This window comes from Mus caroli, chromosome 1, assembly GCF_900094665.2.
Source record: "Mus caroli chromosome 1, CAROLI_EIJ_v1.1, whole genome shotgun sequence".
NCBI lineage: Eukaryota > Metazoa > Chordata > Mammalia > Rodentia > Muridae > Mus > Mus caroli.
The window spans coordinates 31279411-31301730 of NC_034570.1; the positions used below are offsets into that span (position 1 = coordinate 31279411).

Sequence of the window (22320 nt, forward strand, 5' to 3'; positions counted from 1 at the left end):
CTGTGTAGCCTTGGCTGTCCTGGAACTCACTCTGTATACCAGGCTGGCCTCAAACTCAGAAATCTGCCTGCTTCTGCCTCCCAAGTGCTGGGATTAAAGGAGTGTGCCACCACTGCCTGGCAACATATTTTTAAATTTAAATTATTTTATTTATTTACATTCCAGTCATTGCCCCCTCACCCCCCCGGCATTAACATTTATATTTACAGTTTAATTCACCCTTCTTAAAAAATGGATTTTGGTGGTTTGTCACTGTGATCTTAGCCTCTCTCGGAGGCTGAAGTTGGAGAATCTCTTGGGCTTGGGGCTCAGGAGTTAAGTGGGACAGCCTGGGTTATGAAGGAAGTTCCAATTTGTTTGTTTGTTTGAGACAGGGTTTCTCTGTGTACCCTGGCTGTCTTGTAACTCATTATGCAGACCAGACTGGCCTCAAACTCAGGGATCTGACTGCGTCTGCTTCCCGAGTGAGTGCTGTGAACCTGACCCAGAATAAGTACGGTTTTAATAGCACCACTCTAGAGCAGCAGTTCTCAACCTGTGAGTCTTGATGTTTTTAAGGATCAAGTGACCCTGTCACAGGGGTCGGCTAGGACCACTGGAAAACACAGACGTTTACATTATGATTCACAACAATAGCACAGTCATAATTATGAAATAGCAATGAAAATAATTTTAAGATTGGAGGTCAAGTCACCATAACATGAACTGTATTAAAGGGTTGCAGTGTTAGGAAGGTATGAGAACCATTGCTCTAGAGGTAAAAGCCTGTAGTCCCAGTATACATGAAATTGAGGCACGAATTCAAGGAAATAGCCAGGCATGGTGGCACACGCCTTTAATCCCAGCACTCGGGAGGCAAAGGCAGGCAGATTTCTGAGTTCAAGGCCAGCCTGGTCAACAAACTGAGTTCCAAGACAGCCAGGGCTACACAGAGAAAACCTGTCTTGAAAAAAAAAATTAAAGGAAATAAAAAAATTATGTATATACCAAATAATTATTTTAAAATAAGTTGCTTTATGATTTATTATCACTAAAACTTGTGGGAGTACACTGGTTAGTTTTTGTGGCCAACTTGACACAAACTTTTGAGACAGTTTCCAGTAGCCCAGGCTGGGTTCAGACTTGCTACGTGGCCAAGGATGACCTTGAACTTGTGAGCCACTGAGATTACACTCTTTTGTGCTTTGCTGGGGATCAAACCCAGGGCTTTGTGTATGCGCCACAAGCACTCTGCCAACTGAGCAACATCTCAACCTTTCTCTTGTCATAAGAAGGAACTTTATAAACACCGTCTAGGAGGTGTGAAGAGCTACTAGAAGGGAGGGAGGAAGGGGGAGAAAGTTGAGAATACACAAGAAGCCATGACAGACAGACAGCAACCAAGGCAGGAAGGAGTGTCCAGAGACACTGTTCAGAAAAATAAACTAAGTTCCTTCTTAGAGTTGAATTGCTCGCCCACTTTCAAAGTATCCAAAGAATGTCCTGGCCAGAGTCATGCTGTCTTATTCCAACCCCCTCCTCCTCCACACATAGGATAGATTCTGGGATAGCATGGGCTGCGTAGGCGAAAGTGAACTCCATTGTTCTAGATCGGTGGGAAAGGACTTAGGTGCCATTTGCTCCTTCTCTGGAGAGTTAGGGGTCCCCAGCTGCGGGAGAACAGTGCCTTCTTCTACCCCATGTCCTCCAGTGGGACAGGACAGAGGTAATGGCCAGCCTCACAGCTCAGCAAGCATGAGGACCACTCAGCCAAGACACAGTTAAACAAACACAAAATCATCACCTCTAAGCAGTTAACTGCTAAAGAACGTTTGCTTTCAAACCAAATTCTACCACAAGAAAAACCTCACAAGAACGAGTCTAGTTAATAAACAGGTATGGTGAGGCTGCAGGACAGAAGGTCAGCATGAAGAAAAGCCACTCATATTTTGCCATGTTAGGAGTGACAGTGTGAGAGGCTTGCTTGCTTTGTTTTTAGTTGAATATGTATATGTAAGTCTGCAATTTTCAGGAGGAGCCCATGGATTCCAAAGGGTCTCTGGTCTGCTAGAACCGAAGTTATAAGCAGACTGCCTGATGTGGGGGTATTGGGAACTGAGCCTGAACCCTCTGCAAGAGTGGTAAGAACTCTTTTTGCTGAGCTATCTCTCCAGCCTCAGTATTTAGAAATAAATTTAACAAAAGAAGCATAGCTCATGTCTACTGAAAACTCCAGAGTATGTGGGAAGACATCCCATGTTCATGGACTGGAGGACAAGATTGTTACTATGGTGTGTGGTTTACATGTTTCCCCCAGGGTTAGAGGCTTAATTTCCAAAGCCATGGCATTGAGAGATGGGATCCTCACAGGAGATGAAGTCAGGAAGGAAGAATTCCTAAGAATGGGTTGATTATCTTGGGAGGGGCTTCCCAATCAAAGGCTGAGTTCATCTGCCTTCTCTCGCATACACTGCAATGCCCTCAGTGACCTTGTGACACATAAGCAGAGTCCTAGCCAGAAGTGGACCTCAGGCTTAGACTTCCCAGCCTCCAATACACTGAGTGAAATACATGTCTACTGTTTCCAAATAATCCAGTCTGTGGATTTCCTAAGGCAACACCAAACAGACTAAGACAGAGGCAGCACTACTTGGGTAGCTACAGACCAAGAAAAGCTCCAGCTGTTATTTTTACATAAAACGTTAAGAATTCCACAATGTCTCAAATGAAAATGTGGAAACTCTCAATTGCTGCAAACATTTCAGGAAGGATGAACACACCTCATTTTTGAAATCTATAATTAGTCAAGAATTCGGGGTGCTAGTATAAAGACAGACACATTAACTGTGGTGGTTTGAATATGCTTGGCCCTGGGAGTGGCACTATTAGGAGGTGTGGCCTTGTCAGAAGAAGTGTGTCACTGTGGGAGCCAGTCTTCTCCTAGTCCCCTTCAGTGGTAGAACTCTCAGCTCTTTCTGCACTGTGCCTTTCTGAAGGCTGTCATGCTCACACCTTGATGGCAATCCTCTGATCCTGTAAGCCAGCCCCAATTAAATACTGTTCTTATAAGAGTTGCCATGGTCATGGTGTCTCTTCACAGCAGTAAAACCCTAACTAAGACATTAGCCAATGAGGAAACTTAGGAATCCAGAAAGAGACCCCCTACATCCATGGTCAATTGGCTTCCAACAAGTCTGCCAAGACAATTCAGTGAAAAGGGAGGGGCTGGGACAAAGGTGCTGGGATGACCAGGTGGCTCCGGCACAAGCACCAAGCTGAGCCTCAGTTCCACACCACGCATACAGGAGGGGAATTCAAAGTCAATCAAAAGGCCTACATTTATTTTATTTGTTTGAGACAGGGTTTCTCTATGTAGCCCTGGGCTGGCCTGGAACTCAGAGATCTGCCTGTCTCTGCCTCTCAAGTGCTGAGATTAAAGATATGCATCACCACCGCTGGGATTTATTCATATTTTAAAAGACAGGGTCTCACCATGCTGCTTTTGGCTGATGTGGAACTCACTCTGTAGACCAGATTGGCCTCAAACTTGCAGACATATGCCTGCCTTTGCTTCCCAAGTGCTACAATTAAATGCATGACCCTCCACAGGCTGGCCAAAGGCCCAAATTTATGATTTAAAAGGAGAATCTTCTAGAAGAAACCACAGTTGTCAGGATCAGGCAATGGCATCTTTAAATTTGATGTCAAAAGTACGTACAGGGGGGTACAGGGTACAGCGGAAACAGACTGGTGAACTGAACTTTGGCAAAACGAAAGCTGGGATTAAGGGTCTGGGCTAGAGGCTGCTCAATAGACAAGACTGCTTGTTCTGCACGAATGAAGATCTGAGCTCGAAACCCCAGCATCCATGTAAAAAGCCAGGCACAGTATGTGTTCCTGCCTAGAACTCCGACATTGTCCACGAACTTGCTGGACAGCCAGTCCAGCCGACCGAACTATCTCAGGGTAAGGCAGAATAAAGCAGGCATGAACTTTTAAAACATTTTGCAAGAAGTCAGAGGTAAACATTACAGACTATGTGATAGTATATACAATAGCCATTGTGGTGTCGAGCATCCTGATCCAGGCTTTTAATCCCTAGCATTCTGGAGGTAGAGGCAAAGGCAGAGGTAAGTTTGAGGTCAACCTTATCTACATAGTGGGTTCCAGGTCCGCCAGGGCTACATGGTGAGACCCTGTCTCAAAAGAAAAAGAATTAAAGACCAGTCTCAGATATATGAAATAGTCTGGGATGCGGCATAAGATCCTGTCCATAAAAACAAAAGAAAAACCAAACCAAACTAAGTAACTAGTCTCAACTAGGCAAAGCCTTAGAGACAGTAGGTTCGAGGATGCCAGGGACTAGGGAGAAGGGCATCCGGGGAGGGTCTGACTGCCAGTGTCTATACAGTTCCTTTGGGAATGACAAAAGCATTCTGTAGTAGACAGCAGAGTTGGCTGAGCTGGCAGAGCACACCAGTGAGTGAGCCCTACAGCCAGCCAGCAAGCTCCAGGTTCCTGCTCTGACCTCCCTCAATGATTGGCTGTGACCTGAAAGTTTAAGTCAAATAAACACTTTCCTCTACAACTTGTTTTTGGTCAGTGTTTTATCGCAGCAACAGAAAGGAAACTTGAAAATGTCCCGATTTGACAGCAGCAGATTCTGGGTTGCTGAGCTGAGAGCCATATCCTTTCTTCCTTGGTAAGGGTATTCCATTTATGCTGCTGTGCATTCAAGGACTGCCCAGGGGATGGTTTAGCGAAGAAGCCCGGGGAGGCCTCGGTGGCAGAGGCGTCTCTGAGCCACAGTCTGCAGAAACAGCTCAGGCTACTCCAGAAGAAACCAGGCTATTTCCTGCCAGAAGGCCCTGTAGGGAAAGGCTCATTAAGCCAGAGCTGGGGGTGCAAGTACCATTGAAGCATTTCTGGAAAGGGATAGAGGATGTCTAGGAGGCTCAGCCTTCCAGGCATGAGCATCTGATGTTTCTTTGTATAGTCTTTGTACAGTCTAAACGGTTACTTCCTTGCCAACTTTGCCATGTAAGGAACTGAATGACCAGATTTTTTTTTTTTTCTTTCTTTCTGAGACAGGGTTTCTCTGTATAGTGCTGGCTCTCCTGGGACTCACTCTGTAGACCAGGCTGGCCTCGAACTCAGAAATCCACCTGCCTCTGCCTCCTGAGTGCTGGGATTAAAGGCGTGCATCACCACGCCCGGCTGAATGACTGGATCTTAAGGCACAGACACAGGCTGTGGCGGGAACTGTGCTCATGTAACTGCCTGTGGAATCCTGGGGGTTGGCTCCAAGATCCTCCTCAAAATCTGACACTCCTCAGGTCCCCTACACAAAGCCACACACACTACACATCTTCTTCTTCCTCAAATCATGTACCTTCCATAGTCTTCAGTATTTAACACAGGGGCAAGGCTGTGTGACTTGTTATGCAGTATTGTTTAAGAGACTCATTCTATCATCATCATCATCATCATCCCTGAATACCTGAAGGAAGACTGGAAAAGTGGGTTTCTTAGGTTTTGTCCTAGAGGGTTGAGTTGGTGGGAATGGAAACCACACACAGTCAAGGTGTTCAAAGGACACTGACAGTCAGAAAATATGACAAACAGCCTTTGAAGCTCGTGGCCAGTTCTGTAATGAGAGGAATGTCCTGGTAAGCTGGGCATGTTGGCACATTCCTTTAATCCCAACAGTCTGGCGCCAGAGGCAGGCAGAGCTCTATTAAGTTCAAGGCTAGCCTGGTCTACAGAGTTGAGTTTCAGGACAAGGCTATGTAGAGAGACCCTGTCCTTAAAAACTGAAAACAAACAATCCTGGTAAAAAGGGAAATGTGTGCTGGCAAGATGGCCCAGTGGGTAGAGGTGCATGCCACCAAGTCAGACAACCTAAGTTAGATCTGCAGAACCCACAGGGTGGGAGAGGAGTCTAATTTCCACAGGTAGCCTTCTGACCTCCACAAGTGAGCTGTGGCATGTGTGCACACACAATATGCATGTACATGTACACGCACAATCAAGAAAGGCAGTGCATATAACCTATAACAAGCAAACAACCATTGTGCGCTTCCCATTCTGTGCCACTAACAGCCAAGGTACAGATTAATGAAACATGGACTGACAACAGAAAGACTGTGTGATGTCTTGACCTGAACCAAGCTTTACATGGGGCAGGGGCTCCATCTGGGGCTTACTTGGTCTCCAGGCAAGTGAGAGTGAGGGCAATCCTGCCCTGTGCAGTTTACAGAGGTGGTCTAACAATTCCTAAGTCCTGGCTCCTGGAGGCCAGCCACACCCAGATGCAAGTCCAGTCCCCACTCTGCTTCCCCTTTCTCTGATAGTAGCTTCTGACTCCATGCCCTCCCTCCATGCCCTCAGAAGGTCATCAGCCTTCTGAGGACAAGGGTTGGCCTGGGTTACCCTGTCCCCTGCCATCCTGCTGGGCCCTAATGCAGGTGTCCTCCAGGTATCCCTGAGATAAAGACCAACAATGTTCCTGAACATTCTACCCTCCAAGCTCATCAAGACCCCCTTCTCAACACATCCTACTCTGAAACATCAAGCTACTCTGGAATACTCCATCCAGCCTTCAACTCCCCTCCCTCACAGGATGTGCGGAAACTGAGTCCCACTGCTGACAAAGGAAGTGGGTGGGAATAAACGCAATTGAATAAGACCTTCCACAGGACAGTCAGCAGAGGACAGCCCTGGGTGCACACATCCCCCAGGGGCCAGGGACTTGCGTGTGGAAGGGGTCAGGTGATTTATGGCCACAGGTGGTAAGCGCAAGGCCATCCTGACATTTTGCCTTGAGCTCTGCTGCGCTCACAGAGCCCACCCCCTATTCCCCCACCCCCAGGGCCTCCAGCTGTGCGTGAGCAGAGCTATCTTCTGTAGCCATCCTGGATCTAATGTAACCTTAGACAGCATCCTGTGTTGGGATGCAGCTGAGCAGTCAAACATGCCTGACAGGTAAGAGGCCTGGGAGGAGTAGTGGACACTGTACGCTTGCACTGCTGCAAAGCCACCAAACAGCTTCTCACGCTAAAACCTGTTCCACGACCCACACGACCTCCTCTGCCCCTGGTGGCTACAGTTCTATGAATTCCCCTTCATGTAAAATAGAGGTATCTCCTTTTGTTAGTGTTTTATTCCAGTCAACACAAGGTTTCCAGGGTTCATCTGTATCTCAGCCTGTGTTAAAATTGCCTTCCTTTTCATGACCTAGCAATGTTCCATCACATGTCTATTCTGTCCATCCTAAGTATGTATTGTATTTCAACATGCACACAGTATGTCACATTCTTGATCTACCTGTCAGGCATGCAGGCTGCTTCCTCCACCTTTTGTCTGCTATGCACAATGCCATGGTGAACACAGGTGTACTGTGCTCTGCTTTAGTTAGTTCTTTTGTGGATCAGACCTGACTTCCTCCTAATCAGTAGGGATCCTGACCTCTAGGCCAGGCTTGTGTGGACAGGACCCCAGGCTTGGTTCTTAAGGAGCCAAAGCTGAGAATCCAGAACCTGGGAGCTACTTTGTATTCCTCCTGATTGGGCTGTAGGAGAGGAGAGTGAAGGAGACACATGCCACAGCATGGAAAGGGGTGGACAAGGAAAGCCTCTGTTTCCAAAAGGGCAGGCATGCTGCAGAGGCGGCCCCAGGGCTACAAAGGGCAGCGCAGGCCACAGGGGCAGAGGTTACAAAAAGGGAGAAGACGCTTGGACTGGTGGCTTGTCAGGAGCCCTTAGTGAGGGGCCCATAGGGGTGCCTGGAATGCTCTGATTTGACAGATGGCTCCAGTTTGGCAACCCCTGAAGCAGAGGAACACAATGCAGACACTCAAAGCACAGGGGGCTCTGGCATACCAGGGGCTATAACCTTGGCCCTCGGAGCTGTGTGTTTGCATGTTTTGGGGTAGAGGGTTATGGCTGGGCCAAGGTGGAGTCCAGTCCTCTGAGAATCCCTCTCATTGCCAACCCTAAGCAACCTCCAACTGATTACATAATATTTTTTGGTGCCAAAGTGTCTGGGTTCAGGTAGCAAATGATGACAGCTGGGGAAGATACAGCCACTAGCAGGACATGCAATGCTTCTCTGGAATGCTGAGCAAGGGACAGACCTGAGGCTGTCACTCAGGGGACTGACATGAGTGCGTTAGGGTGGAGAGGCTGCTCTTGAAGCCCCTTAATGATGGTGCCAGCCCAAATTCTACTCTGACACACTATGGCTCTCCTTTCTGGGTCCCTGGTAGAACCCAGATGACAAACTGTCCCTTTTGAACCAAAGCCTGCCTGGATCAGAACTCACCTTCCTGGACGTACAGGGATCCCAGGAGGCCATGAAGTCAGCCTGGACTCAGTCATTGAGAACTGGACTTAAGCCTGGCGAAGGTGCCAAGGAGCCAGTTGGCTCAGCTTGTCACTAACACTGGAGACAGAGCCAAAGATGTGTGGCCTGATGTCTGTAGCACAGGTGATGCAGTGTCCCACAGCATGTGGGTGGGGCTGGGGGTACAGGCTCCAGAGTGCATCTGGGCACTTACCAGGCTGACGGAACAGTCCATCTATACTGAGATCCCAGAGGAGGCCAAAAGCTCTTGAAGATGTTTCTGGAGGCCATGTTAACAACTAGGGACAAAAAGAAAAGACACCTATTTATTTAGTTTGTTTGTTTGAAAACAGGATTTCTCTGTGTAGTTCTGGCTATCCTGGAACTCACTCTGTATACCAGGGTAGCCTTGAACTCACAGCAATCCACACGCTCTAAAAATTTTTTATTACAAGTCATGGTAGCAAACTTCATATATACAATGTATGTATGTATGTATGTATGTATGTATGTATGTATATATGTATGTATGTATGTATGTTTTGGTTCTTTGAGGCAGGATCTCATTTAGCCAAGCCACTGAATAGTTAAGGATGACCTTGAACCCCCACAACCCCCTCCCAAGGTGGGAATTCTAGGTTTGAAGCACCAGGAACAGCTTCATACATGTGTTAAATAGGACTCATTTTAATGCTTCCAAGTCACTAGGGTGAAGGATACAGTCATGATTGTTGCTTTACAGAAGTCAAGACTCCTTGTCCCCTGCCCAGGGCCACACAGCTAGAGGCTAAGTGGGACTCTGTACCTAGACTTTGATCATCCAGGCTGTGCCTGGCTCCAGCTGTGGCCGTCTCTAGGCCAGCACTGGGGTCAAGAGCTCATCCTCTAGGCTCAGCTAGGATGATTCCCATAGTCTCCTGTTTCCAGAACATGTCCCCACCCCACTCTCCACCCACTACCACACACAATGTGGAGACTGCTGGAATCTGGTGGCAAGGAATCACTTGCTCAGACCCGCTGTTCACCTGGTGTGTGCAGCATGCCTACAAGAGGCCCTGGAGTAAGGAAGAGGCAAGCCCAGGGCCACTAAGTCCCAGTGACAATAGGACCAATGGAGTGTCAACTGAACAGAGGTGGTAAGATCTAATGGTCACTCCTCATTTAGAATGGACCCTAAGTGGGCTGGACAACCTGTGACTCGCCTAATCTAGCTGCTTTGCCTGGACCAGGTTAGCTAGTCTCCCATTCAGAAGTCCAGTCGGGCCTGGCTTTACCTGGCCATGCTCCTGGGGAGGAAAAAGAATTCTGCCTTGAGTGGCCACCCTCCCCATCCCTGGTTCTCTTCCTGCCTGAGGCCTAGCCATTTCTGACTTCCTAGTGAGGATCCCTTGCAGTGGCTTTAGGGAGACCCCAGTGCTTTTCTGTCCTCAGTAGCCTGACAGAGCAGCAGTACATGTGTCCTTGCTGCTGCTGTTCCTTGCCCAAGTTCTGAGCAGAGCTAGGGATCTGGGGGGAGGGGACAGGTTTAAGGACCAGACAGGCTGTAGGACTTTTTCGTTTAACTCACATTGGACTGTCGGCTTCACCATACAGAGCTGATGCCCAGGACTTGGCCAAAGCAACACAGAAGTCAAAGTGGCAGAGGCTGAGCTTGCACCTGAGGCTAGGCCTAAACTCTGTTCCCCTTGTGTACCTGCCTGGTCCAATGGACACTGCACAGGAGCTAGGGGAGACCTCTCCATGCACTCCATGGCCTGGGTTTCAGACTCTAGTGGAGACTGAGTCACAAGAAGGGAGGGCACTTCTCTCCTATCAGGGTCATACAAGGATCCTCTGTGGGCGATGTCTGAGAGGGGTTCTTTGTGCCTCCCAATGGCCAATTGTGCATTTTGTCATATTCTGTGGAAGGAGCAGAGAGAGACTGCACTGCGGGTGTAGAATAAAAGCTTGACTGTTCCTGGCTCCTACTCGCCCTGCAGGCCCAATCTCCCCACCCCAGGAGCTGGGGGAGGGGCCGAGGGGACAGCTATGTACAAGGGTTTCAGGGGCACAGTGTCCTTCCCCTCCAGGACAGGAGCACCACAAGGGTCCTGAGAGGTACAGAATGAACTCTACCTGGAAGGCCAAGTTTAAGAAGTGTCTAAACAATTTGCCTGGCATGCTAGCCCTGATTGACAGCTGGGCTCCAGGCCCCAACTGCAGCTCTGGTACCAGCTGGAACTTGTGATCAGTATCCCCAGACAGGGACAGGTCTAGGCAGGGGCCAAGGCAAGGCAGATGCAGGACATTTGGATGGAAGCATTAGGTCCTGGGCTGTCTGCTAGCCTCTCACCTACCAAACGTTTGTATTCTCAGGCAGAAGGTGTGTTGCCTCGAGGCAAAATGTTCCTCCAGGGAGGAACCTGGGGCAGAGGGAGCAGCTGGTCTTGATTTTCCAGACCACCTACAGCTTCATAGAGAGCAGCAAACCCTTAAACTCCACTGAGTCTATAGCAATGAACTCATGAGCCCCAACCTCCACTGCTGCAGAGGGGCCTGGGAGCCCCTTCCAACTGTGCTCCCGAGATGATCCATTCATGACTGTGACAGCAAGAAAAGAGATGGTGCTCATGACGGACTCTCTGGCTGAATAGAATGCACCCAGTCACTCAGTTCTAAGCCTACTAGGAACACCAGGCACCCCAGGAAAGCCACACCCCTTACCCAGTGGTCACCCAGTAGAGATAGTCTGGGAGTTGCTGAACAGACACTTCCAGGCAGTCTCCATTTCTGGACTAAGCAGGCTCCTGAACCTCCCGGACGTTGGCACATGGGGCATTATGGTGATCAATCCCTGCCAGCCCTCCACCATCCTCTGTATCAGAAGCATCCAAGGCAAGAAGACCGAGGACCCAGCCAAACAGACCCTGGAGCCTGCCTGGGCTGTAGGGCTGCCTTATTTCTGCCACCTAGCGGCAGGCCTGTGCTTCTCACCTGGAACAGCCACTGCAGCAGAGGCTGAGGGCAGTCAGCAGCATGCAGGTAGAGGTTGCTCAGGAGGCCATTGTGTAGGAAGGAGAGCTGCTCGGGCAGCGAGGACCTGTGGGGTCAGAGCAATTAGGTTAGGTTAGCAATTGTAGCCTCTCTCAGCAGAGGCCTCTAACCAGCAGGGCTCAATGGACTTGCTGGAGTCACCTCTGCTTCAAGAGGAAGCCATGAAGCATACAGGTACACAATGAGGACAAAGATACTTTTAGAATTCTTGGCATGAAGTATCATGGGAAAGAGAAAACTAATCATGACATTGTCTGAATAGTTTGTTGTCTCCAAAGCTGCTCACAAACCACCTCCGGTGCTATACTGATTGTATTTTTGACCTTGTTACATGACAAAGAGAAACCAAGGAAAGGACCCTGGCCAGGTAAGAGAAACAAGGGGCAGGGCATCTGTGCCTGAGGCTCCTTCTGGGGTTCCAGCTGCAAGGGGTGGACAGGATTACCCACGGGCACCTGCGTCTCTGGGTCCAGTTACAGAGTGTTTCCGCCTCGTCTTGTGTTTTTCTGACACAGAGGGGACACCTGAGAGGATGGGAAAATAACAGAAAGAGGCCTAGAAATGGGGCATCTCGGAAGGAAATACCCAGGAAGGATTCCATGAGGGTTCTTCCACTGTGCCAGATGCACCCATCCCAGGAGTGCATGTGTGTGCTCAGGCCAGTAACATGGCTTTAAACAGAACCTGTGTGTGCAGTCCTGCATCCTGTCAGAACAGGCTGCTGGCAGGGACATTAGCTGTGGCAGGTCACCCTGACCTGTAGGACAACCTCTCCCCACCCCCCACTCTTGAGGGGTTAGTATATGGTGTAGTGTGTGTAGCTTTGGAGGTTATGTTGGACTCTGTCACCTTCTGAATTCCTGATCACTTGAAACTGGGGGTGGGGTAGGGTGCTCCACCCTTTCAGCATTTCATGCTTTCTCTCTAGAGAATAGCCCGAAGATGGACAACTTGGATTCCAGAAAATGAAACCATGAAGTGAATACTCAGACAGCATCCTATGTCCCAATCCTCGTTGGCTAGCCCTCTCTGCTCTACTCCTTCTCTGAAAAGGACATCATACTGCCATCTGCCAGGAACAGAATGCTCCAAAACCAAGATTCCTCCTGAGCCAAGCTGCTGTCTCTCTGAGCCTGTCCAGGCCATTCACAAATTATATATATAATTTAAAGTCATTTAAATTTGGAAGAGAAAGAGACATTGTGCCTGTGTTCACAATGGGTTAACTACTGTGAAACAGACTTTCCTGTGTGTGCACGGATCCCACCCGTTCTGTTCCAGGTACCTGTCACAAAGATGCTTTCTTGGCACAGGCAAAAGAACAGCAGCCCCTAGCAAATGAAGTCTGAGTGCTTACACACTGACAGGCCTGCTAGAGGCATGTGTCAAGGCCACTGGAAATCTGGAGACTGGTAGGGGGTCCGGGAGATACTAGCTCTGGCATTCTGCTGGGGTGGGGCACCCTGCCAGCTGCTCAGTGGGGGAAGCAACTATACTGCTGCTTGGGGCAACACATTTTCAACTGCTGCTCTGAGGGAGTGTCACTGTGTCTCTTTCTGCTTCTCTGGATTACCAGTGCACTTCCTGCTGGAGAAGTGAGAGCTGCCTGCAAGTTCATCTCTGTTGAGGTTGACTTCACCCATAAGGCAAGGAGCCAGGGAGGCAGAGGCCTTGCCCCACAGTGCATTGCAGCACATGGCTTTCTAGGTGCTCTGCTAAATGGGCTGCAAGAAGTGATATAGGACTAGAGAATGAGGGAGTGTAGGTCTCTGGATGTGAGAGGGCCTGCTGACCATAATGACACAAGGGCCCAGTACAGACACTGGCTTGACCCTGAAGAGCAAGGACAGGCCCCAGAACACTCTTGGGCATGGAGGCCTGGAACAAAAAGGAAGCTATGCCCTGAACCCTCAAAAACCTTAGGTGGCACAGTCAGTTGTCAGATACATAAGAGCCAGTGTCCGATCCCCACAGCAAAAGCAGTGATTCCGGGCCAGAGACAGCTCAGCTGGTAAAGGCGCCTGCTACTAAGCCTGATAACCCAATCTGATCCCTGGGATCAATATGGTAGGGGAGAACTGACTGAAAGCTGCTCTTTGCTCTCCATTAGCTTGCTGTGGTACATAAACACACGCACTCACACACAACAGACATATAAATAAATGTAATAAAAAAATTTAAACAACATTAACAAAATCTTCAAATAAGAACACTTGATGCTGGGTCCAAGTTCACACTTTTGCCAATGCTGAGGTCAAAAATTAGCTTGAGAATGTCGGAGACTCTGAAGAAGGGGGTGGGGGACAGCAGATGCCACACAGTCCAGGCTGAGCATGAAGCACCCACCTGTCATCCCCGGGATGCCAGTGAAGAGAAGGTTCAGTGGGAGGCCCACAGCTATGACTGGGAATGAGAGGGACAGGGCACAGCCACACTGCTAATCCCCAGCCATCACAGCTATGACAGAGGGCAGAGATCTGTTTCCTCACTGCCTGTTGCAATAGAAGGCAGGGAGGCAGAAAGTCAGCCGAGAGAGAGAGAGAGAGAGAGAGAGAGAGAGAGAGAGAGAGAGAGAGAGAGAGAGAGAGAGAGAGAAGAGAGGAGAGAGGAGAGAGGAGAGAGGAGAGAGGAGAGACAGACAGCAAATGAAGGACTAGCTTGGTTCACATGGTAGGCTTCTGAACAAAGCTGCAGCCTCCTTGGAGTGTCTGACCCTGATACTGTCTAAGGGAAGAGTCTTGCAGCTTCTGCCTGCAAGTCCACTGTATGGGCAGCAGTCCCATTAGGAAGAGTTTCTAAATGGCGTGTGAATCCCGGGGACAGCAGAAGGATAAACACCAAAGGGAACTATTTATACAGTATTACTTTCTGGGTCCTGGCCAATTTTTCAGATGCAAAGTTTCAATAAAGTGCCCAAACAGAACAGAACGAATAACAGAATGAATAGCATGCATGTCTGCCTGTGCCTGCTTTTTTCTCCTTTGTTTAAAGAGTGTAAATACCACCCCATCAGAAGCCCAGGTCTGCCAGCAAAGTGATCCAGCTTTGTTGCTTCCCCTTTGTTTTCCGGGCAGGGACCTCTGTCATGAGCAGGATGGTCTACAGTCCATAGCTAGCTTCAATGTGATAACTCCCTTCTAGGAAAGGTGTGCACACACGGCAAAACAGGATCCTGGGCTGTGGAGCATCGAGATAATACAGGTGCTACATGTTGAAGGCAGACAGACAACAGACACACACACACACTCTCTCTCTCACTCCCCACCTCATCCTTGTGAACACAGCCGGGGCTGGGGAGGCGCCTCTACCGTCCTGGGAGTGGGCATCTGCCTGGGTACAGTATGTGGCCCTCCATCTAATCTGATGCTCTCCAGAGTCCTCTCTTTGGGAAGATCAAAATTCCTTTCAACTGCTGTCAATGAAGGAGGAAACAAGCTTTGGCTTCTGGGACCCTCGGAGCTGATGCCTGTGGCTAGCACATGTAACTCTGGTCCCAGGGAGCTGATCTGGTGAGAGAATGGGAGGCTGGTGGGGACAGTTCCCTTTGCGATGACCTGAGTTCAATTCCCAAGACCCATGTGGAAGGCAAGATCCAACTCCCAGAAACTGTCCTCTGACCTCCATACACACATAAGTCATTCAAACTCTGCACACTGATAAAAACAAAAGGCTACATTTTTAGGGGCAATAGCATAAAAAACTAGAATGTTGTCAGGCAGGAAAAAAGAGAGACTGGCTGACTCTGTTGAACAATGGGTATGTGGAGGCAGGTTATACTGTTGATGCAACCTTCAGATATGGCTGCAAGCACCCAGGATAGAAGAGAAGCCTTTAGAGGAGGCTGGAGATGCGATGCGGCTCAGTGGTTAAGAGCACTTGTTGCTCTTGCAGAGAACCTCGGTTAGATTCCCAGCACACACATGGTGGCTCACAACCACTCATAACTTACTCTAGGGGATCCAGTGTTCTCTTCTGACTCTCCAGGGCACCAGGCATGTATGTACATACATGCAGGCAAAAGACTCATGTACATGTATGTACAGATGTATATATAATAGAAATATATAAAAAATGAATAAATGTAGATTTAAAATATCTTTAAAAGAGACATGCAAATATTACTGGTAATCTTTAAAGCTGAGATGGCTCATGCTGTGGGTGGAGTGGGTGGCTGGTGGTGGCCTTTTCTCTATCTGTCTGGCCTCCACCGAAGTCACCAACCCATAGGTGTACCAGGCAGACAGCAACTACTCAGACTTCTCCTTATCTTTCTTTTATTCCTGGACATGAGCTCACAACTGCCAAGTGTTGGGGCACGATTGTGGCAAACCATTTACAAATCCCTGGACGGAGCAATCTGTCTGCTTATGTGATAATGAGCATGAGATCTGCCCAGCAGAGGAGCAGCCAGGAGCTCTCCCTGTGGTGATCAAGCATGCTTCTGGCTGGGGATGGCTTTTCTGTATTGATGGCCCACAGAGTGAAGACACAGTATCCCAGCAAATATACTCGTCCTTCCCTGTGGGGGATCTGATCCATTGACTCTCAAGAGGATGGTCAAAATGGTGGCTGCTACAGATAGCTTGTACCTGTGTGTGGGTATGCACCCGAGTGCAGATACCTGTGCAGTCCTGGAGACGGAGTTACAAATGCTTGTGAGCTGCACACATAGGTGCAGTGCACACTCAACCAGCTCTTCCATCCTAGCAACCTCAGCTTGATTCTTCTTTCTCCTTTTCACTTGGAGGAAGGAAGTGTCATGGCATCTCTGTGGCTTAGTGAAGCCCCAGAATCACTCTACTTGTGCAATGCACAAGAACTAAGTACACTAAGTACAGCAGAGGTTCGTTAATGAACGCCCTCCCACACTACAAGGATCAATTTGATAATGGAGCCAGCTACTAGTTAATTAGAGCGTGCTCAGTAGGAATTCACCAAACAAAGGCAGGGTTCATGCATATGCCAGGCTGATGGAATGGGATAGCACAAACCCCAACACTCGTGCATAAGGTAAAAACCTATGAACTATTTCTGGATTTGCCCATTAAATATTGTCCAGACTATAGCTGGCCACAGATAATTGCCATAACATGAGATATAACTATGGGTAAGAGCCCTGCTGTAGGGAGGAGTGACCATTATGGGCTCTGATGCCCCAGATCTGGGCCCTGTGCTAATTGAGACAAGATCCCCAGGCCATGCATGATGAGTCTGGCTCAGGATGTTCTCTTGAAACTGTGGTGTGGAGGAGGAAAAGGCAGTATGAACATGTAAATGTGTGGCCTCGTGTTCTATAATGTAGGCTTTTACAAAGTTTATGCTTCCAGGGTCTGAAGAGAGGGCTCAGTGATTAAGAACACATGCTTGTGAGGGAGGAAAAGGGTTATTCCACCTTCTGCTCCTCCAGAGACCCAAGGCTGCTTCTCAGCACCTACAACTGCTGGGCCTGGGGGACCCAATACTCTCTTCTGGCTTCCTGAGGCACTGCACATACATAGCATATATTTATGCACACACACACACACAAATTTAAATCTTCTTTCAATTAAAATGAGTTTGTGTATCTAAATTAGTAAATTTTCTACAAGACACACATAATCATGCTACTGTGGCAGATAATCTTGGTTGTCAGCTTGACACACCCACAAAGAACGACACTCAGCTGAAGAACTTCCACCTTCTGATTGGTTGTCGGCATGTCTGTGGGACATTTGATCTTGATTACTAATTGATGTAAAAGGGCCCAGGCCACTGTGGGCAGCATCATTCCTAGGCACATAAGCCTGGTCTCTCTAGAAAGGGTGACAGAACATGAAGGAGCCTGGGAGCAAACCAGTAAGCAGCGTCCTCTGTGGCCCTGCTTCAGTTCCTGCCTCCAGGTTCTTGCTTCAGCTTCTGCCCTGACCTCCCTTCATGATGACCAATCTGTTTCATTACAGTTGCAGGGGACAGAAAAGTAACGAATACAACTACCTGTGTTCATAAAAGGTTACATATCTGTGTTGTTCAGAACACTGCTTTGCATTTTCTGATCTGAGGTGGGCCCTGTCCCTAGAACAGAACTGTTCCCCAGTGCTCCCTGTGTCTAAGTCACAGTGTCTCTTGCTGTGATAAAATGCTATAACCATAAACAACTTGGGAAGGACAAGGTTTCTTCCATCCTACCTTCTCAGGTCACAGTCCACCACTGAGGGAAGTCAGGGCAGGAACCTGGAGGCAGGAGCTGATGCAGAAGCCATGGAAGGGTTCTGCTTACTTGCTTACTTCCCATGGCTTGCTCAGCCTGCTGTCTTGTAGCCCTGAGGATCATCTGCCTAGGGGTGATACCACCCACAGTGGGCTGGGCCCTCCCACATCAATCATCAATCAAGAAAACGCACCACAGACTTGCCCACAGGCCAATCTGGTGGGAGGATTTTCTCAATTGAAATTCCCTCTTCCAAAATGATTCTATCTTGTGCCAAGCTGACATAAAATAGCCAGCACAGTGTGCTTACCTGAGGAACAGCTCTTCCAATGGGCTGTGCGGCTTTAGACGAGAGGAGTCCAGGAAGCAAGGCAAAGGGTGACGCCTAGGCAAGAATACAGTTTCACCCGGATGCACTGGCGAGATGACCTGCAGGGACACGGAGAACTTCTCCACCAGCATCCTGGCAAGGCAAGGGGTAGGGCAGGGTTAGGGGTGTGCCTGGCTCTGTAGCAGCCTAGATAGTGCAAGGAGCAGAACAGGGACAGTGGCTGTAATAGCCAGGGCCAGGGTGGTGTCTGGAAGGGGTGAGGAGGCACCAGCTGACAGGGCACTGTGAGAGTGGGTCTCAAGGGTCAGTGATCCTTGAGCTCCAGAACTTATAGGAAAACTGCCTACAAAGCCTGATGAAATGCAGACCCTGACCTGTCAGCCAGTTAGGAGATCTGCTCTGCACACACAGATAGGGGTGGAGAGCCAAGGCATAGAAGGGACTCTGCAGTTCTGTTATGACCCACTGACTAGAGATGAGAAGGAAGACACAAGGTCAGGCCTGAGACCCAGCTGAGTCTCTACACAACTGACACCAACAGGAAGTCACAAGGCACTGATGGGAGGAGCACTAAGTTGAAGACTAGGGTGTGCAAGTATGCGTGTGCCTGTCATCTCTTAATGGATTCCGAGATCCTAAAGGGATGTCTATAATTGCAGCTAGTATTGAGTCATATATAACATAATGCATTTTCACAACCAAATTCTTGTCACTTATGCAGTTTGAACTGGACAGGAAAACACACCAATTTCTTTTCCTTCTCCACAACTCTGCAGATGGAAGATCTGTTCTTCTGTAGATTTAGGCAAACAGCAGCAGACCATTCCCCTCCTTAACTGTTTACCTTTCTTCTTAAAGGAAGTGCCTTCCAGCCTTTTGCTGCGTATCTATGTTTCTTGCATCACTACTCAGTGCTTTGGGAATGCATTAAGTACAGCAGGCATGACTTCAGCACATGCATCGATCCTGTGGCTGCTCATCTGTCAATCCAGGTGAATAATGGGTGGGTAGCACACTCAGGGTGGACCCAAAGGGCAAAGGGATAATTAGTGTCCTGGGCGAGATGTAGAAGACCACAAGCTTTACTCACACAACTTATGCACTGTTTGGGAATTTTCCATTTAATATTTTCAGATGGCAGTTGACTATGGTTACCAAAAGAGCCACAAGGGAAACAAGGTAAAGAGCGACGTCTCTATACACATGCAGAACACAACGTACCTGGACACGAGAGCTCCCCCGACACCCCACCGGCCCCATCACTGATATTCCCAGCATCAACCCTTCTGAAAGACTTAGGTGGGGAGGAAAGGAAGACAGACATTTCCTGCTTGCTTTAAAAAGCCTTCTTCCATTTGGTGTTTTAGCAATATTATAATAGATGATTGACAATGATGGAGGAAACAAGCTGCATATGTTACATTCCCTTCTCTACCTGGAAGGAAGCCCACTGGTTCCCAACCAGATGTGATGTCTGAGGAGTAGAAAGTTAGGAGCCTATCAGGATCTGGGGCATTGAGTGGCTGGCCTTGGCCATGGCGTCACATACCCTGCCACCTGACAGTCAGCCTGGTAAACCTGACTTATTTTCTGGCCAGGTGATCCAAGATGAGACTCTGAGGGCTGTCCTGGGGACAAATGGCACAATGAGTGGGAAGGATGGTAGAACCCAGAAGGCTCAGGCTCAGTGGGTTTTCACAAAGAGCCTGATGGCTACCATCCACATGGTAAGATAGATAACCTTGTTTGGTCATGTCCTTGCTATTACAATGTTCTATCTATCATAGCTTCTTTTGTTACTTTTGTAGCTAGAAAAAATGTGAAAATTATTAAGAAATTAACAATAACTAGGCTCATCTGTAAAGTGGGTCCCAGCCCTTTCCCCAAGCCGTCCCTCAAAGGGACTTTTGTAAAGCTAACTGTAATATATGTGTATCATTAGAGATTCCAAGACACTGTCACACGTCTAATTAGGGATTTCCTGTGTAGCCTAGAGCAGAGAATAAAGGGCCATGTTGTGATTTAAATATCTGTCTCCCTTCCCCTTCCCTCCCCCGTCTCAGCACACACATAAGGTCTTTTAAGTTTAAGAAAGAGATAATTTGGGATGTCATCCTGTCGAGATTCAAGCCAATTCTTAGTGTATGAGCACACTCTCTGCATGGGGTGGATGAGCAGGGTCCTTTCTACCACAGACAGTTGTGGCAATCACATGACGTCTTGTCTGGCAGATGGTGCCTAGCCCCGACCCATACTGCCTTGATGGCCCTCACCACTTCCTCAGGCCCCATTCAGAGATGGAACAGGTTGGTACTTTTCTACGCCAGTGAGTCATTTTTAATTTTAAAGTGTAAGATTAAACCATTACACCACAATGATCCTACATCAAAACCACCACCTCAAAGTGGCTGCTGTCAGAGAGCCTTTCTCAGAGAATGGTTTCTCCACTGGAGAATGCCATGTGCCCAGAAAATGAGCCACAATTTCAGTCACAAACACCTTCTGATGTAAGCAGCCACACATGTAGCTCCCTTTTTGTGTGGAATTTTCTGACCTTTAAGTCATGCTTCCACAAGCCTGTGTGCACTCAGTAGAAAGGCAGCAAAATTATTCTTACTACTGAGTTTTCAAAAGCATTTTTTTAAATTTGGGCCAGCAAGGTGGCTCAGTGAGCTAACCTTATTTGTCACCAGACTTGACGACCTGAGTTCAATCCCCGAGACCCATATGGTGGAAGGAGAGAACCAACTCCTACAAATGTCTTCTGATCTCAGCTGTGGCACATGCGCACCCCACTCCAAATAAATAAACGTAATACACATTTTAAAAATGTAAATGTTTCTGTGTGTATTTTGTAGGACATATGTGATAGTGCGCTTGTGTGTTTATCTAGGGGGTCAGAGGACAAGAGCAGATGTTGGTTCTTACTGCCTACCTTGTTTGAGACAAAGTCTGTTTGTTATCTGAGTTTTTTGTTTGTTCTGTTTTTGTTTGTTTAGTTTTGTTTTTTGTTTGAGACACAGCCTCACTGCAGCTTGGCTGGCCTGGAATTCACAGAGGTCTGCATGCCTGTCTCCCTACTGCTAGAAGAAAAGCTATGCACTACACCTATTTTTGTTTGTTTTTTCCTCTTCCTTCCTTTTTGTGTCCCTGGAATTGTGCACTCTAGGACAGCTGGCCGGCCAGTTTCTAGGAAGTCTCCTGACTCTGCCTTCCATCTTGCTTTAAGATTTCTAGAATCTCGGACGAGATGCTGTGCCCATCTTCCCATGGGATTGAACTCAGGTCCATGTTTATCTAGCAAGTGCTTTGTCCACGGAGCTCTCATTTCATTTCACTTCAGAAACTTTACCCAAGTCGTAAGGAGCTTTATGCCAAGGTTATGTGTCCAGGGAGTTGAGATCCCTGAAGCCAAATCCAGCCTGTGACTGTTCCCAATGACACCACCAAAACCTTCCCAACACGCTGACTCAGTTCAGTTTCCTGCTACCTGACTTCCGCAGAGGTTCCTAGGACACCAGGCAAGACCCAGCACCTGCCCTACAGGGATCTGGCCAAAGTCTGACAATCTCCTAGCAACCCTGGGTTCCTAGGAAGCATGCAAAAGGAGCTTGCTGTGCCCATCTGGTGGCTGTCCCTGTCAAGACATGTTCTGAGACTTTCACAGTGAAGAGGAAACAGAGGAAAAACCAAAATACACATACAGTTTCACCTTCTTGTAATCACTGATGCTACCTCTAATCCCAAGGGCAGTAGCTACAGTCTGAAGGCACTGGTTCTTTGGGGGGCACTAGTCCATCTCAGCTGGAATCACCCCATGAGCACTGAGGGCTGCATACATGTCCAGTGGGTGACCTCTTGACACTAGAAGATCAAAAGCCTTACCCTCTGAGCTCACTCATGCACCCATTTTCTGAACAAGAATTCTATATTGTTGCAGGATATTTGATCACATTGTGAACCCTGACATTGTGAACTGGAAAAGTCTGTTTCTTATTGTGAGGTGACTCAGCCCTAGCATAGATTTCTAACCCAAGAGCTTTCTATAAATAAGAGCTAAATAAAGTCAACCATAGGTCAAGAGGCAGAGCAAGCAACCAGGTGACAGGGAGTGAACATCAGGAAAGAGGAAGGAGGGCCTTTTAGTTGAAGGGTATTTAAGACTGCACAGAGGAGGAGGAGGAGGAGGAAGAGGAGGAGGAGGAGGAGGAGGAGGGGAAGGAGGAAGAAGAGGGGAAGGAGGAGGAAGAGGGGAAGGAGGAGGAGGAAGAGGGGAAGGAGGAGGAGGAAGAAGAAAATGAGGAAGAGGAGAAGGAGGAGGAGGAAGAAGAGGAAGAGGAAGACTTTTTCCTTCTGGAATAGGAAGGTCAGCTGCGTGCTTTCTCTGCCTCTCTGAGCTGGCAGGCTTTCACCACAAGGTCTGTCTCCTGAGTCTTTTTTTTTTTTT

The 22320-nt window shown here is 48.3% G+C and overlaps 1 protein-coding gene across 3 annotated transcripts in view; it reads right to left on the minus strand.

Annotated features, from left to right (window-relative positions):
- Fam178b (family with sequence similarity 178 member B) overlaps positions 1-22320 on the minus strand; it is a 123076-nt gene that overhangs the window by 65390 nt on the left and 35366 nt on the right. For all 3 annotated transcript variants that reach the window (XM_021158087.1, XM_021158105.1, XM_021158096.1), the window contains 3 exons: positions 17853-18005; positions 11296-11401; positions 8537-8621 (listed from right to left, as the gene is read on the minus strand). In XM_021158087.1, coding sequence (XP_021013746.1) covers positions 8537-8621; positions 11296-11401; positions 17853-18005 — 344 coding nt within the window. The remainder of the gene's footprint in view (positions 1-8536; positions 8622-11295; positions 11402-17852; positions 18006-22320) is intronic.